Here is a 17,807-nt window from a genome sequence, read left to right as displayed (position 1 = left end):
AGTATTGAGTTTATTCTAAATTAATTTTAATATCTTTTATCATATAATAAAATAAAAATAATTCAACCCGATAGAGTTCATAACCTAAATTGCAGGTTTGACATGTTGATCTGAGTAAACCTAACTTTTTTTTCCTTTGAGTTTTTCTCTGGATTTGCCACGTTGATAATATCACATTGGAATAATTTTTACATAATGTAATTTAAAATTTAAATTTTCCCGGAGTTTTAAAATTTAAATCAGTGTACGGAATTTAAAGATATTGTTGAATTTTTTATACAATCCATAAATTATTTTTTTTAAGTTTACAAGAATTCTTGTCTAGCCCACGGGCGTGGAAAATAACAGTCGTTTCCTACATGGCATTACCAAAATTGAAAAAAAAAATCTCCTGATTATGCTCTACAAATAATGCATGATTTCATTGTTTTGAACTTTTGCCTGTTCTCAGAATTATCAATGTCTCCGTTTTTCTTTAATTCTCAGAGAGGCAAATGTTCACACACAAAACTTTATTTTCGTGCGCTTTTCGTGGATGAATGAAACAAATATTTTTGGGTGTAAAATAACTAAATTAGTGTCTGAAAACTAGCGGGTAATGTTTGATTATGTAGTAATAGCTAGAGGAGAGCAAAATAATATATATAGTATTATGATAATATTTATTTTTTAAAATATTATTTGTTTTTAAATATATTAAAATAATATTTTTTAATTTTATAGAATTTATTTTTTATACAAGTACACCAAGATGATTTAAAAAATAATTTAAAACAAAAAAATATTTTTTTTCCGAAACACGGCCAGCCATGTAGCAAACGGAATCTCAAGTGTAGCTAAAAACAATATACTTTGGTTGATAATCCCATGTTGGTGTACAGACCTTTAATCAATTGATGGAAGAAATAATATAGAACGAGGGCGAAGCACTCTGGTTTTACAAAGTGTATTGTTTTCATGTGAGTTTTTTATTTTTACCAATAATATTTTTTAAAAAATATTTGTTATTTAAAAAAAATTAAAAAAATTATTTTAAATTTTTAAAAATAATATATCAAAATTATTTATCAATTTAATATTTTTTTCATGTGGCTTTTTTTAACCTCAAACTCTGATATATATATAATAATATATATAGTATTATGAAAAGAAAATGGTCGATAATAATAGAATGATTGAGGAATGACATCTGTAATAAAAACTTGATTTAAGACGTGGAGGTATTGGGCTCAAGCCCACTATCTTGATGGCTTATCCAACTAATTCTTGCGAGTCACCGAATCTTTTTCTACAAAATAAGGACAGGATGGACTTTTGCGTGATTTGACCCAAAAAAATCCAGAATTGTCAAACTAGAAATAGTTGTGGGGACCCAGGGACACTAGATATCAAATAAATAAATAAAATTGTATTTTTAAAGCAATTTCAAAACACCATGCTACTAGCTCAGGTCAGGTCACCATCGTCTATAATTGTAACATATACTAAAATTATTCAATGAAAGTGTTTTTACTGTGTAAATTCACAGTAAAACATTGAGTTTTTTTTTAATGCCTTTCATGTTTTTTTTTTAACTTCTTTCTTTGTTTTTTTTTTAATAAAATTTTTTTGTTTAATTTAATTTGTTAATGTTAAATTATTTTTATTTAATTATCAAACTTTCATGACACGAATCTTGAATTTAACGGGTTAACCTGGTTTGACGAGTTAACCCGGAGTTTTTTTTTTTTGCTTTTTTTCTTTTTAATTATTTTTTTTCGTTTAGTTTAGTTTGTTAATGTTAAATTTCTTTTTATTTTGTTATCAGGCTTTAATGATATATATCTCGGTTTTTACGGGTTAACCTGATTTCACGGATTAACCAAGTTAATTCTAGGTTAACCCGTCAATTTTTTTTTCTATTTAGTTATCAAACTTTCATGACGCGAATCCCGGGTTTGACGGGTTAACCTGGTTTGAAGGATTAACCCAATTAATTCAGATTTTTTTCTTTTTCTTCATTAGTTTTTTTCGTCATGTTAGTTTTTATTCATTAGTTTTTCTCTTTTTAATTAATATATTTAATTATCACACTTTTATGACACGACCTTACAGCTAGACTCACATTCAAGGCTTTTGGATCTGGTGTTGCAGTCAGACTCACTCAAACTTGAGTTATGTAAGTTAAATATTATTATTAATATTATAAATATTACTTTTGGGTCAAGCGTTGCAGCTAGACCCAAGGCTTTTGGGTATCTCTTTACAGAAAAACCTAACACTCTTAGATCTTAGTTTTTTTTATATTTTTTATGCAAGAAAAAAAAATAACCCGTGGTGCATGCCTTTGTTTTTTTTCCTTTTCTTTTCCTTTTTAAGCATTTTACCGTGGATTGCACAGTGCAGTCCATAATGAAAAAATTTATGCCTTTAGTTTAGTTCATTAATATTAAATCTTTTTTCTATTTAGTTATCATATTTTCATGACATAAATCTCAGATTTGACGGGTTAACCCAGTTGATTCAGATTTTTTTTCTTTTTCTTCACTAGTTTTTTTCTTTCAATTTTTTCTTTTAATATTGTATGCAGTCTACAGTGAAAAGGCTAATGCCTTTAGTTATTTTTTTTTCTTTTTATGCCTTTTCATTGTGGACTGCATAGTGCAGTCCACGGTGAAAAGGCTGAAACCTTCTTCTTCTTCTTTTTTATTATTTTTTTTAATTTAGTTTGTTGATATTAATTTTTTTTCTATTTAGTTATCAGAATTTTATGACACGGATCTCAGGTTTGACGGGTTGACCCAATTAATATAGTTTTTTTTCTTTTTCTTCATTAGTTTTTTTTCTTCTTATAGGTTTTTTTCCTTTTATTTTTCCTTTTTAATTAATATATTTTTTTTAATTTAGTTCATTAATATTAAATTTTTTTTATTTAGTTATCGACTGATGCCTTTAATTTTTTTTTCTTTTTATTTTTTTTATATCTTTAACTGTGAATTGCACAGTACAGTTCACGATAAAAAAACTAATATCTTTTGTTTGTTTTTGTTTTTAATTAATTAGTAGAAGTGTAGAACTACTAAAACAACACCGATCTCCACCTATGCGGCGCGTCGCTAATGCACAGGTGGCACGCGGCATTTGTCTGTACGATGTTTGAGTGCAACTGGTGGGTCCCGTCGCACATTACTACTGCCCGTGCATGTTCCTAAAATCCTTTTTTTATAACCGGAACTTGTCACGTTGAGATGCCCGTGATGGCCACACGAAGATTTTTATTTTTTAGAAAATAATTTGGAAGGATTCAATCGAAAAAGAAATTAGTAAAATTGACTTAGATTTTGCCAAATCAAATATCAACTGAGCTACCGATTTATTTCTTGACACTGCAAGAATCGTGAATCAAATCAATCAAAATAAATTATATAGACCAATCACAAACTAATCTAATACAAAAATATCAAATTAAAAAAAAAAAAACATTAGCGCGGCTCACTGTACAACAGTGTTTCCACCCAAGTTTTTATAAGTATATTAATAATAATCGATAATGTTTTATATGTTCTCTGCGAGTGACATGCGTGCTTCTCTGAGAACAGATTTGCAATCAAACGCTCCTATTCTTGAAAGCTGGATAAAAAAAAAAAGTTCAATTTATATTGCCAGACAGGCCCCTCCTCGTTGAAAGATGCTTACCGTATGATAGGAAAAAAGAGTGAGTTGACGTTACAAGCACTGTCTGCTCGGGGAGAAATACGTGTTTCATCGTCCGCCAATAGACCCCGTGCACATTTCTTTATCTGTTAATAAATTCTCACTGGCAAAACTTCACATGAATTTCAATGAATAATCAATGCTAGTGGGAGGATGCTAGCTGCATAGATCGGCCATGGAAGATCTGGAACTGGCACAGTAATATTTATACTTGTAACTTTTTTCAAGCATTACAAGCATCGAGATGGTGTTAGTATCGCATTTTTTTTTATATTATTAATATAGATGTTTGGACTTATGCATATTTTAAATAATTTTATAATTTTTAAAGTTATTGATTATATAGATTTTTAATAATTTAGATTTATAAAATTTGAATTGATAATTACTACAAGAATAAATTCAGAGTTTGATGGATTAAATTACATCCTTAACCATTATAATCGCCAATATCTTGACTCGACATGCGATGATTATTGCCTGTATCTTCACGATAAAAATGCAAAGAAAGCTCTTTACAGTGGAACGCAGCCCACCCAAACAAAGGGACTCGATATGCCTTTGATATTTTTATGACCATGAACGACAAAAGCATCCACGTACCGCGCAATCCGCTAGCATTATTTTTGGTGGTTACGTCAGCCTTTGCTCCATCGGGTAATGGATAAAAATGATTTTGCAGGCACGTGAGGCAGTTTAGATATTAAAATTATAGATGACGAGGATCACGTGACCTGTCAGTTGGGGTGGAATTAGAAATTTTGATTTGTAAGGGCTAAATTAGAGAAACAATTGTAGACGAGTCTGAATTTTAATTGTTTTTTTATTTTTAAGGATTAAAATCTAATCTACTGAAGAAAGGGACCGAATTTTTTTTTTCTTGCAGGTCCCTGCCCCTGCCTGTCAGTCCCTCACCAACCCATCTCTAAAGTCTAAACACGCTCAGAATTGTTGATCTACTTGCAAGATACATCCTGAATACCATGAACAATCTGATTTTCCTGTTTATATATATATATATATATATATATATATACATATATATTCCCTTCCTGTTAACTTATGTTATCTTCTATCCTAAGGTTTCAGTGCTTTTATTTTACTCTATCAGTATATAATGAGTGAGACCAAGGGAAAAAATAATAATCTAACTACATGTAAGTGTGTGAATTAAAAACTAGTGCATGAGAGGTCAATTAAAGCTTCGAAAATTGGAAGTGCAGACAGCGAGTGCTGGAAAACCCAGGCATGTCGTCGCAAACATGTTCATGAACCTGTGCTCCCATTAATTGCTTTCGGAGATAATTTCCTCGCCGAGCACTCCTTGTACACAAATGCTGATTCCTTTCAGGAAAAGCTACCGTAATAAAATGATTTGGTATAGATTGATCTTGATAAAACAGACCCAAAAAACCCTTCAAAATAGACTATAAAATTTTCCTCGATCCTGCAAAAATACGAATCCTGAATCCACAATGCAACAAAGAGCTTAAATAAAAATAGGCTCGATAACCTTCTAGGTGGTGGCCCAGTGGTAAGAGTTTAGGACCAAGAGGTTTGCTCTCTCTGTGGTCTCAGGTTCGAGCCATGTGGTTGCTCATATGATGGCCACTGGAGGCTTACATGGTCGTTAACTTCAGGGCCCATGAGATTAGTCGAGGTGCGCGCAAGCTGGTCCGGACACCCACGTTAAACTAAAAAAAAAAAATAGGCTCGAGCAACCCGAGTCTAACTCCCTAAAAAACATGAAACATGAGCTCATGGAGGGTGCACGCCCAGTATGGACATGACATGCCCAACCCTCTTAATGTTGGGTGTGCACCCTAGTGTCTTCATGAGCTCAGGAGTGTGTCCCGGGCCTAACATATATTATAAATTATAAAAAAACAAGACTCGTGAACTATAAATATATAATAAAATATTTAGAATAATAGTTCATAATTTTTTTATTCTCAATATTTTTAGTATATATATTTTTAGAGTTTATATTTCTAAAATATCATTGCATTTCTTATCTCTATATAGTTACTGGCTTTACAATCGAAGAGTCTCCAAGTCCATTAAATAAAACTTTTTGGAGGTACTAGTTACAAGCCATTTTGATTTACCATACATCAAGTATAAGTTTTTGACCACCTTGACCAGGAGAACAAACGAGATTGTTATAACCAATTAACTAACCAATTATCCAAACTGGGAGCACTGTTACTAGATTATTGAGTCTTTTAGATTATTATTATTTTAAAATGTTATTTTATACTCTGAAACGACATATTTTTGGAAGTAAAGCGAGTTTGAACAATGTTGCAAGAAATATTCAATAATCAAGATTTAGTTTTTACTTTAAATGAGTTTTCTAATTAATTAATCAGTAGAAATCATGTTCTCGCCACTTTGCTGGAATTAATCAGGAAGCTTGAGGAACTAATTCACTGCAAACTATACAACTATGCAATAAAATATTCTAATCAGAAAAAAGGAAAAATTACTTGGAAAAACAATAAAAGATATTTATACAATTTTTCTTTCCACTGCATGATTAATATACCCTCACATCAAAACTTATAGCAAAAAGAAAAAAAAACAACGCAAACCTCAAGATCTAACATGGGAGTTATAATCATTTTCTTGGTTTTTAAAATTTAATTTCCGAGACTAAAAACATATTGGCTATAAAAAATATTAATTTTATACCTTTCAAAACAAAAAAAATACTCGATAAACAATCTCTGTTATAATTCTAAACTGGACCTTATTTGAAAGACACAGTGCTCTTGATATGTAAACAATGTCAGGGAAAAACATGTTGAAATATTTATCTGCAAAAAATACTAGACTTATTCTTAGAGACGAATGTTAATACAAACATCTAGCGGATGGTAAAAATAACGAGAGCAGGTCACAAGGAGAGGTAGGAAATCGAGTGAAATTCAATTGCTTCTCTGCTCCCCGCCCCTGGTTTTTTCACGTCGGCAGCAAGGAATTGAACCGGAGTTCAATGCCGTCCTTTTCTGCCATTCCTTCTGCGTTGCCCATTCAATCTTTCTTTTTTCTCTCATTAAATTCTTTGTTATGAGTTTATTTAAGAAACAGATCTGCCCTAAAGCATCCCAATTCAATGGAGGTGATATGAGGGAAGTGGTGGCAATTCAAACGGCTAAGAAACACATGAGATCCCTCTACTGTTTAGAGTTGTTCAAATCAAATTCTCTACTTTAATATTGTCTCTGGAATCGTAGCATGATGTTTTTAAAAAGTTATTTTAAGTTTCAAAAGGTTTAAGTTAATGTTTTTTCGATAATTTTAATATATTAATATCAAAAATAAAAAAATTATTTTAATATATTTTTAAATAAAAATACTTTTAAAAATATTATTTGTCACAGTAGCAGTGCTGCTTTCCAATAAAAGGTAATTTCAGCCCCTCCGTGGCTTCATCCGATATTGTTACCATTTAATTGTCTAAATGAATGCCACGTGTTATGACGTGATTGAACAGAGAATTTCAATTTCTCTGTAATCGGAAGTAAAGGAGCTGATATGATAAAATATAGGGTTTGGTTTGATCAAATCTGCAAATCAGGGGACGACATTCATTTTGAACCCAGTTTAATTTCTCGTGGACTTTTACTGGGAAACAAATTTTCTGGTGACTTCAAAACTCGACCAGTGTATAATTTCCAACGATTATTAGGCCCTTTAGCACATTGATCTCTCAGCCATACAAAAATGAGATCTACCAAACAAGTTCTCTCGATTTCGAGTGCTGCGAGCTGGCAACCAGGATTGATTTGAGCACGCGTCCGAATGGGCAATGGAAACTAGCCCGACGGCACTATTTGACCGAACAAATGGTATAGTCTGAGCTCTCTCTCGCATTATCAATATTCATAAGATAAATCGACAATTTACTGGGGATATATATAATTAGATATTGATGAAGTCATAAAAAATATATTTCACATCGAAATAAACCCTTTCATGATTAAGTTTTGAATCTAAGTTGTATTGTAAAAACAAGCTGCTCGTGAAACGAAAGATATTTAGATACTTGATTAATTTTAAATTTGGTTATGGGTAAAAATCAAAAACATGAAAAATATATTTATTGTATAGAGATTTGTGTCCTGCTTGTATGGAGATAGGTTGAGTGTAGAGATGAGTGTTTTCCTTAGTGTTTATTGTGTAGAGGGAAGTCGAGCGGAGAGATAAGTTGGGTGTTTTTGACTTTTGGACATTAATGGGTGCAAGAGGGGGGGCGAGAATGTTATAATAATTATAGTTTAAAGTGTTTTTTTATTTAAAAATATATTAAAATAATATTTTTAATTTTTTTTAAAATTATATTTAACTTCAGTATATAAAATAATTTTAAATATTTTTTTTTAAAAAATATAATTTCAATCGTGATGTGATGTAAAACACTATCTATTGCTTCTTTTTAAAATTTTAAGAAACTGTTCCGTGAATTACACGTGGTGGGTGATATAGCTTACTTTGTCCAGTGACATTTTATTAAGGTAATGATGACATTTAGCATGGCGCGATACCGCAGGTCAATTATTTTTTGCATTTCATAAAAACCTAAGATCTAAAAGTATTAGGTTTTTTTGCAAAGTTATACTCAAGAGTCTTAGGTTTAGTTGTAACGCCTAATCCAAGAGTAATATTTATAATATTAATAATAACATTAAACTTGCATGGCCTAAATTTAAGTGGGTTTGACTGCAATACCAAACCCAATAGTATTGGACGCGAGTCTAGCTGCAAGGTCGTGTCATAAATGTGTGATAATTAAATAGATTAGTTAAAAAGAAAAAAACAAAGAAAAAAAACCAACAGGAAAATAAAAATTAATGAAGAAAAAGAAAAAAATATGAATTAACTGGGTTAACCCTTCAAATCAGGTTAACCCGTCATACCTTGAATTCGCATCGTGAAAGTTTGATAATTAAAAAGGAAAAAAAACAAACTAATGGGTTAACCCAGAATTAACTGAGCTAACTCGTCAAACCAGGTTAACCTGTCAAACCCGGAATCCGTGTCATGAAAGTTTGATAACTAAATAGAAAAAAAAATTAACATTAACAATTTAAATTAAACAAAAAAAATTAATTAAAAAAAACAAAAGGATGAGCCTTTTCACTGTGGACTGCACTGTGCAGTCCACAGTCAAATGCATAAAAACAACAAAAAAATAAAAAGAAAAACTAAAGGCATTAGCCGAGAACTACTTAGAAAAAAATTTAATATTAATAAACTAAATTAATTAAATAAAATTAATTAAAAATAAAAAATAAAAGAAAAAAAAACCTCTAAGAAGAAAAAAAACTAAATAGAAAGAAATTTAACATTAACAAACCAAACTAAACGAAAAAAAAATAATTAAAAAGCAAAAAAAAAATTTCAGGTTAACTCGTCAAATCAGGTTAACCCGTTAAATCCGGGATCCGTGTCATGAATGTCTGGTAACTAAATAAAAAAAAGTGAACATTAACAAACTAAACTAAACGAATAAAATTAATAAAAAAAATTAAAAAAAATCCGGGTTAACCCGTCAAACCATATTAACCCGTTAAACCTAGGATCTGTGCCATGAAAGTCTGATAACTAAATAAAACAAATTTAACATTAACAAACTAAATTAATCAAAAAAAATTATGAAAAAAAAAAAATTGACCGGTCAACTCAGAATTAACTGGGTTCACCCGTGAAACTCGAGATATGTGTCATGAAAGTCTGATAACTAAATAGAAAGAAATTTAACATTAACAAACTAAACTAAATGAAAAAAATTAATTAAAAAGAAAAAAAGCAAAAAAAATATATTTCTGGGTTAACTTGTCAAATCATGTTAACCCGTTAAATCCGGAAAACGTGTCATGAAAATCTGATAACTAAATAAAAAAATTTAACATTAATAAACCAAATTAAACAAAAAACTTTTGTTAGAAGAAAAAAAATAAAGAAAGAAGCAAAAAAAAATCCCGAAAGACATAAAAAACAGCTAAAAAAATAAGACAACTTAAAAAAAAAAAACCAAAAACGGATCAGTGTTTTACTGTGGACTGCACTGTGCAGTCCACAGTAAAACACTGATCCGTTTTAGTATATGTTACAATTAATTAAAAAGAAAAAAAAATTCGGGTTAACTCGTCAAATCAGGTTAACCCGTCAAACCCGGGATCCGTGTTATGAAAGTTTGATAACTAAATAAAAAAATTAACATTAACAAAATAAATTAAACAAAAAAAATTCATTAAAAGAAAAATACACAAAGAAAAAGGCAAAAAAAAAACCCATAAAGGCAATAGAAAACCAAAAAAAAATAAAAAATAAAAACAGAAAAAATGAGAAGAAAATAAAAACAAAATAAAAATAAAAAACAAACAAAAAGAAGAAAAAGAAGGCAAAAAAAAACAAAAAAAAAAATTATAAAAAACTACTCAGTGTTTTATTGTAAACTTGCACAGTAAAACACTGAACAATTTTAGTTTTTTTTTAATAACTCTAGCACGGAGGCCTGTGGTGGTGTTTTATGTAAGTGATGATGACATATGTAACAACATGGATGGTTGCTAGCAAGTAACATGTAGATAATGCACCGTGCACGTAGCACGTAGATGCACACCTGCCGAGCATGTAGAGGATTATTGTAGCACGCACGTGGTAATAAAAATTACGCGTGCTACACACATTTATTTAGAAAATAAATGCAAAGAAAACCCAGAGAGAAGAAGGTAAATAAGCGGAGTAGGCGCCCAGCCCAGGGCGATTTTATTTTTTTAATAATTCAACAGGTGTACGGTGTACCACTACGAAACTTTGGTGTGCTACAAAAGCATAACGAGGATCTGGGCTTGGGCTGAGTGGCTCTCAAACATGTTATGGGGCCTCGAGCAGTTCATGGACCAAGCCCTAATACTAAGTTGTTAGCCCAATCAGAGTCGATACCCACTCAAACCAACTACGAATTATCCTGGACACCAAAGATGGATCAGTCTCCCTCAACTCAGAACAATAATTAAATCCCACATTTAGCTACGAGTTCATCAACACCAACTCGGGAAGTTTTGTTTATTTAATTCATGGCAATTCTGTAAGAGATTCTAGCCTGATGACTAATTAACTTCATAAATTGTACTAAGCCTGTTCCCAAAAGGCCAGAATTTCCTAACAAATTTCCGAACATATTTCCTACCAAACTTACCTAACGTAAAGGAGAAAGATTCATAACAGCCTGAAAAGAAAGTTAAAATAACAACTAGCATTTTGTAATCACAAGGAGTATTGCCCCAAAGAAGTTGAGCAACCGTAGTCAAAGAAGGCAAGAGCATTTTCTAACCCACTTCTAATTCTCAAGGAGCTTTAAAACATTTTCTAAATCGCAAGTGTCTTCTAGCAAGCATCCCATGATGACAAGCAAATTACAGCTATATATTCGGGACATTTTAGGCTGGATAAAGTCGAGGCATGGTTTTCTTCATACGGGCAATTAGTTACGTGTAGCCGAAAAACAACAACTTGGTGTTTGTTTACTGTTCAGGGATGAAGCGTCTTAAATAACAGTGTTGGCCATATCTTGAGCGACTTGTAATCTTTTTTCCTTCGAAACTATATATATATATAAGCAATTGATTTTCGGGCGCCTAACTCTATCATTGTTGATTCAGGCATGGGAATGATGTCATAGATTGGGTAGCCTAACAGGATGGGCTCGGGAAATCTCGGCTAGCAGTTATATTTTCTTACAGGATGATCCCAAGTAAGGCCGATGCGGTTGCAACTTGCATCAATTAATTTGGTACGAATAGGAACGATTCTTTTGCGCCGTTGTACATATTCGGAATTAGAAACATGCACTTCAATAAAGTAGCAAGTTCCATGACCATGCAACTTAACCTTAGATTAAGTTCTTGAAGCTGCAAGTTGAAGCTTGAGGGATTATGTTTGAAAATGTTTCATCAAAATATCCTAGGACTCTTCCTATTTGATCATAAAGCATGGCAGGTTGTTTTGAAAAAACTTGATTGCATGTGTATAGTTGTGTGTGTACACACACACAAACACACTACAAATTAAAATAAACGATGGATATCGCGAAAAAAAATTCCAACCAATTTCCAATCGGAAAGAAATTATATGATAACTGCCACGCAAAATCTTACTAGTCGAAAAAACAGCTGGGAAAAATTCACCCAGCCAACGCTATCGATTGGAAGTAAATATATATAATATTAAAATTCAATGGGGTTGCAAAGCTGTTATAAATCTACCAGCAAAAAAAATTCGCTGCTGAGTTGGTCGGTAACTGTCCGTCTTCCAGTGATATATACACGGGTTGCTAAGTATGTTGGTGTATAACGAGATCCAGTCATAATTTAATTGATCAGTACAGTTTATGAAACATAATCATGGTTCACACAAGACACAATTTTTGTTTGATGTCTTGACCTCCATTTTTGAAAAAACATTGACCAATATGTTTGGCATTTTCCGGAAGGCGTAGTAAAAAATGTTCTCTCTGAAGGAATACAGACATGTACCTTAACTATTCTGTTTCCAACAATAACAATTTGAAGCCCAGCTCGTGATTAGATCACTTCTTTAAAATAGACGAATTAAACTCTGCATATCATCTGTTTTCAATCTCTAAATTCACATAACTTGACACGTTGCAAGCTAAATTGAGAGCAAGTGTACAGACAGCGGGAGAGAGTTCCAGAAACTACCACAAGAGAGCTCAAAGAAAATGTGAAGCGTGACTAAAATGCATGTAGCTAAACAATGAAGAAGCAGCAGAGGCTGAAGCCAGCTTGCTAATTCCCATGCAACAACGTGGAAGAGATTATCACATACTTTGCAAATCGTCAGTCGAATTACATCACAATATATAACACACACATGTACAAATGGCTCAAGTTATCAGGTTAGTAACCTAATTTTAGGAGTACACATGGAGCAGTCAACCTGGTGTGATTGTTATATATAAAATTGCATAAAGTTGTTGGGGTTAAGTAATCAATCTTTGTATGGTAACGTGGCGTGCAATACTGCATATCCACGCAAGAGGCAGAGATTAATTATAAAGTATATAAGGGGTAGTTGTAAACTGATAAACCGTCTAATTTCAACCTTAGAGAGAAGTCAAGCCAACCTCTCTCGTAACCTTTTTAGCCCATAAAACCATTGTTACCTCGAGAGCAAATTAAGAACCAAACTAACATTTTGAACACACAAATATTATCCTCTCAAGATAGAAAAATAACAAAACACCAAAAACCCAAGCAAAAGAAAACCCCCATGGATTCAGTTGTTTCGGAGCTCGAGGGAACTCTTCTAAAAGGCGGAGACCCCTTCTCTTATTTCATGCTAGTAGCATTTGAGGCATCGGGTTTGCTTCGTTTTGCCTTGTTATTGATCTTATGGCCTGTGATTGGGTTACTGGATATGTTAGGGATGGGAGAATATGGGCTCAAGCTAATGGTCTTTGTTGCCATTGCGGGTGTTAGTGAATCGGAGATTGAGTCGGTAGCAAGAGCAGTTTTGCCAAAGTTTTACTTGGATGATATTGACATGGAAGCATGGAAGGTGTTTAGCTCATATGATAAAAGAGTTGTAGTGACTAAGATGCCAAGGATCATGGCTGAGAGGTTTGTGAAGGAGCATTTGCGAGCCGATGAGGTTATTGGAAGTGAACTTGTGATTAGCCGGTTTGGGTTCGCCACAGGATTTGTCAAGGGCAACATTATTGATTCTTATATTTCGAGTCGAGTCGCCAAATTGTTTATTGACGAAAAACCTTGTCTTGGACAAGGAAGGGTTACTTCTTCATTCCTATCTTTATGCAAGGTGAGTATTAGCAACCTCAAGCTAATGTGATTTAAGAAAATTAGTTAACTCAGTATCAATTAGCTTTCTTGGTTGAAATATAATTTAGTTTTTTAAGAACTAAATTTATTTAAATTACATGTGTTCAATGCATACAGAAAGAAGTGTAGTTATCACTATTCCCTAGGATCAAATTTTGGAATTTTTTGTCAGTTGTTGTGTATATGGACGAGGACTATGTGGAAAAAAAAAAAACAAAAACTAGTTCAATTAAACTAGTTCACACAGTATATATATTTCATTATATAATTCAAGCCCGCTAGGCCACCAATTGTATAACAAATTAAGAACTGATCAATACTATTCCAGTTAATTAATTAATTAATTAGAGCTAACCCTCAAATCTATTTCTTGTGCTGTCAGGAACAAATACACCCCCCATGCATGACCAATGATCAAAAGCAGCATGATCATCAGCTCGTCCGCCCTCTCCCGGTCATCTTTCATGATGGCCGCCTAGTCAAGCGTCCGACACCGTCCATGGCTCTCCTAATCATCCTATGGATGCCTATAGGCATCGTCCTCGCAGCAGTTCGGATTCTAGTGGGAATTATGCTACCGATGTGGGCTAAACCTTACTTGTCCAAGATGTTGGGTGGCAAAGTTATTGTCAAAGGCAAACCACCACCTCCCGCGTCCAGTGGCAATAGCGGTGTGCTGTTTGTTTGCACTCACCGAACCCTGATGGACCCTGTCGTCTTATCTACTGTGCTAAGACGTAAAATCCCAGCAGTCACATACTCCATTTCAAGATTATCAGAGATCTTATCGCCAATCCCCACCGTCCGATTAACAAGGATTCGCGATGTGGATGCTGATCAAATCAAACGAGAACTGGCCAGAGGTGACCTTGTGGTTTGTCCAGAAGGAACAACTTGTAGAGAACCATTCCTATTGAGATTTAGTGCACTCTTTGCTGAATTAACTGACCAAATAGTGCCAGTGGCAATGAACTATAGGGTTGGTTTTTTCCATGCAACTACAGCTAGAGGATGCAAAGCTTTGGACCCAATATTCTTCTTCATGAATCCTAGACCAGTTTACGAGGTGACTTTCTTGAGTCAGTTGCCAGTAGAAGCTACGTGCTCATCTGGTAAAAGCCCACATGATGTTGCAAATTATGTCCAAAGAATCTTAGCAGCTACGTTAGGATTTGAATGCACGAACTTCACCAGGAAGGACAAGTACAGGGTTCTTGCTGGGAATGATGGATCCGTATCGCACACCTCCTTTGCTAATCAACTTAAGAAGGTGGTGAGCACGTTCAAGCCCTTTTTTCACTAGCTATGATGATATATGAGAATAAGATTTGTCTTGTATTTCTGCTTCAATTTATCTCTGGTTCATGTATTCTTTTCTTTCTATTTTTAATTATTGTTTAATTTGTAATTGTTGAATAATGTTCGATGATTGACTAATGTTAATCAGTTGTTTTTATTGTTAACGTTAGCAATCCATATGGACTTGGAATCACAAATATTTTGTTTTATTTGCAGCTGAGAATGTTAATTTATAATATCATTTTCTTTTTATCTATTTTTACATATTTTTAAATTGCTTCTGATTATTAGGATAATTTATTATTCACGGAAATCATGTATGAATAAAAATTATTTTGTAAAGTATTTTTTATATCAAAATAATTTTTTTAAAAATATATTTATTTTTTACACTAATATATTAAAAGGATGTGAAAATATAAAAAATAATTAATTTAAAATAAAAATATTTTTAAAATATAAAAACAAACAGGCTATAGATATATTGTAAAATTTGTATTATTCATATTTATATTTACACAGTACTTTGTCTACGGTTTTTTTAATTTTTTTTGGCTTTAAGCACCTTTCTTTATGAAAAAAATAAATAAATAAAATGAAGCTCCTTTTCGTAAAAATAAAAAAAAAACAATTAATGGATCTTGAAAAATCGATAATTAAGAAAGGCTGCTTCCATTTCATGCTCCCTCGAATAAAAATAAGGGAAATGAAAATCAATATCTGCGATTTCTTTTATTTTTAATTTATTCTGTTGGGCGAACAAGCCAGGCCCTGGTCCATCACACTGGCATCTTATATGGACCACGACATAAGCGGACCATGATGCAGCAGGCACTGCCTTTCGACGAGGTATTATAATTATTATGGGCAACAGGCCTACAACACTGCAGTAGCCTCGTAAAGCTATACATGGACCATTCTCTTTGGTCCAGGATCTAACACCTACTTTATTCCCACTCCTACAAGAGACCATCTATTAATGAAAAGTAGTTTATTATAATTTGAGTTATTAATTATAATTCTTTTAATACAGTGAGTTGCTCTGGAAAAATCATAATTTAAAATTTGATCCAAATTAAATTTTAAATTGAATTAAAAAATATACTATTCTAATAAAATCTAATAACCTAGATTGAATCATGACTTAATTGATTTGATAAATCTTGAATTTTAATCAGAATAACTACAATTTTTTTTTTAAAATGAAATTATATTATTTTAAAAAAAATAATTCACATGAATTGATCTATTACCTCACTAATTACCTCTCTTTTTTCCAATCATTCCATGGATTTAGTTAAATAAATATGTTTTAAGCATTCTTTTTAAGATTTTTCTGTAAGTTCCAACTTGGAAAGATTAATAAGCCCACACAATAAACAAAACGCTACCCTTTTCTTCCATTGTCAAGGATTCGTTGCCAACTGAGTTTTTGATATTGACCATAAATATTATGGTCCCCAGATATGTTTGTGGCATAACTTTGCCTTTTCAAATCTATGTTCGAATTAACCATGGAATAACCTTGACATCCTTGAGAATATTTGCTTCCTCGATTTGGTGGGCGGATTGGAAATTCAGCTGTTTTGGGCTGTTTGATTTCAATTGTTCGGTGAGGCAGTTTTGACATTTTCAATTGCCCTTGGAGAAATGGCTATGGCGACCATTTAAGCCTACTGATTGGCTGTTATATTTTAAGGCTTGATGGGCATTCTTACAGGCACTCCAAACTTACAACTGTTTTTTTATGATTATTTGTTACAGAAGACAGGAATTTATGATATAACATTACCATTGCCCACTTATCATTTGCCATCTACATATTATATATCTGTGACATGAACACGTCTAGATAGCTACCGCAATCTAGAACACCCTTGTACACGGCACATTACTGTCAACCACGTCCAGAGGAAAATCAGGTACATGGTTTTCTATCTGGGATAGAGAAATCATTATCTACAGAGTAGAGGAAGGGTCTCTAACTATACAGAAGCTTTATTAAAGGTGATCTTCCCTGTCGTGAAAAGGCAAGTGATCTTTATACATGAACAACGCCTCATGTTTGCATATATTCCGGTCAAGGTCGTAAAGCGATCGTTATAAATATTACACAGGAAGAATATGTGAAGCGTTCTAAAGGGTTGTGGGAGCTTAGTTTGAAGATATAGGGAGTTGGTGGCAAGAGACCCTAGTAGAGAATCAAGAAGGAAAGACCAGAGAAGACTAGCTCTCTTGTAAGCCAAGTGCTAGTGGAAGCTTCTGTGTTCTCACCTGTCATGGTGAGCTTCGCATTTATCCAGAAACTCTCGGAGAAAAGAAAAGGGAAAGAACGAAAAGAATTGGCGACCAAATACATCGCAACGACCAGTCCCATTTGCTGTCGTGTGGAGGGATCGCATAAGATTTTTCTACAGGGCATCTATTAAGTCTTTTTTTTTTAAAAAAAATTATGCTTTCTTTTCCAAGACAAACAATTGTAATGCCAAACACGCTACATGGGAAATACAATGTTTTATTTTTTTTCAATGCTATTATGTTTTTATAAAAAAAAAAAAGAAAAAGAAATAGTCAACGACACCTCATAGGCTCATACATGTCACGAGAGAAGGGAACATCAACTTAGAAATTCAATACTTGTTGTTCATATTACACTACACGAATTGTTTAATATCCTTCAAACGAAATTTACGCTTATCGTGGATAGAAATGATAGATAATAATATAAATTATATTTTAAAATTTTATTTAATAGTTTAAATTTTTAGGTTGAGATGATTTTTTGATATGATATCAGAGTCTTGATGACCAAGCAGTCACGAGTTCGAATCTCACCATCCTTATTTATTTGATAAAAATTAAGTACAAGGTAAAGTAAGTTTGTGTAAGTTTCAAGCCCAAAGGGTTTTCATTTGAGGAGGTGTGTTAGAGAATAATATAAAT

General features: G+C 32.6%; 1 protein-coding gene across 1 annotated transcript; it reads left to right on the top strand.

Moving 5' to 3' along the window:
* Positions 1-12,814: 12,814 nt before the first annotated feature.
* Positions 12,815-15,079, top strand: LOC7487969 (glycerol-3-phosphate acyltransferase 5). Its single transcript, XM_002312072.3, has 2 exons — positions 12,815-13,545; positions 13,948-15,079. The coding sequence occupies exons 1-2, from the start codon at positions 12,997-12,999 to the stop codon at positions 14,866-14,868; spliced, it is 1,470 nt and encodes a 489-aa protein (XP_002312108.1). The 5' UTR covers positions 12,815-12,996; the 3' UTR covers positions 14,869-15,079.
* The last annotated feature ends 2,728 nt before the right edge of the window (positions 15,080-17,807 follow it).

The sequence above is a fragment of the Populus trichocarpa genome, chromosome 8, assembly GCF_000002775.5.
Source record: "Populus trichocarpa isolate Nisqually-1 chromosome 8, P.trichocarpa_v4.1, whole genome shotgun sequence".
Taxonomy (NCBI): Eukaryota; Viridiplantae; Streptophyta; class Magnoliopsida; order Malpighiales; family Salicaceae; genus Populus; species Populus trichocarpa.
The sequence above is the reverse complement of the archived record's forward strand: the minus strand, read 5'-3'. Positions and strand labels throughout refer to the sequence as shown.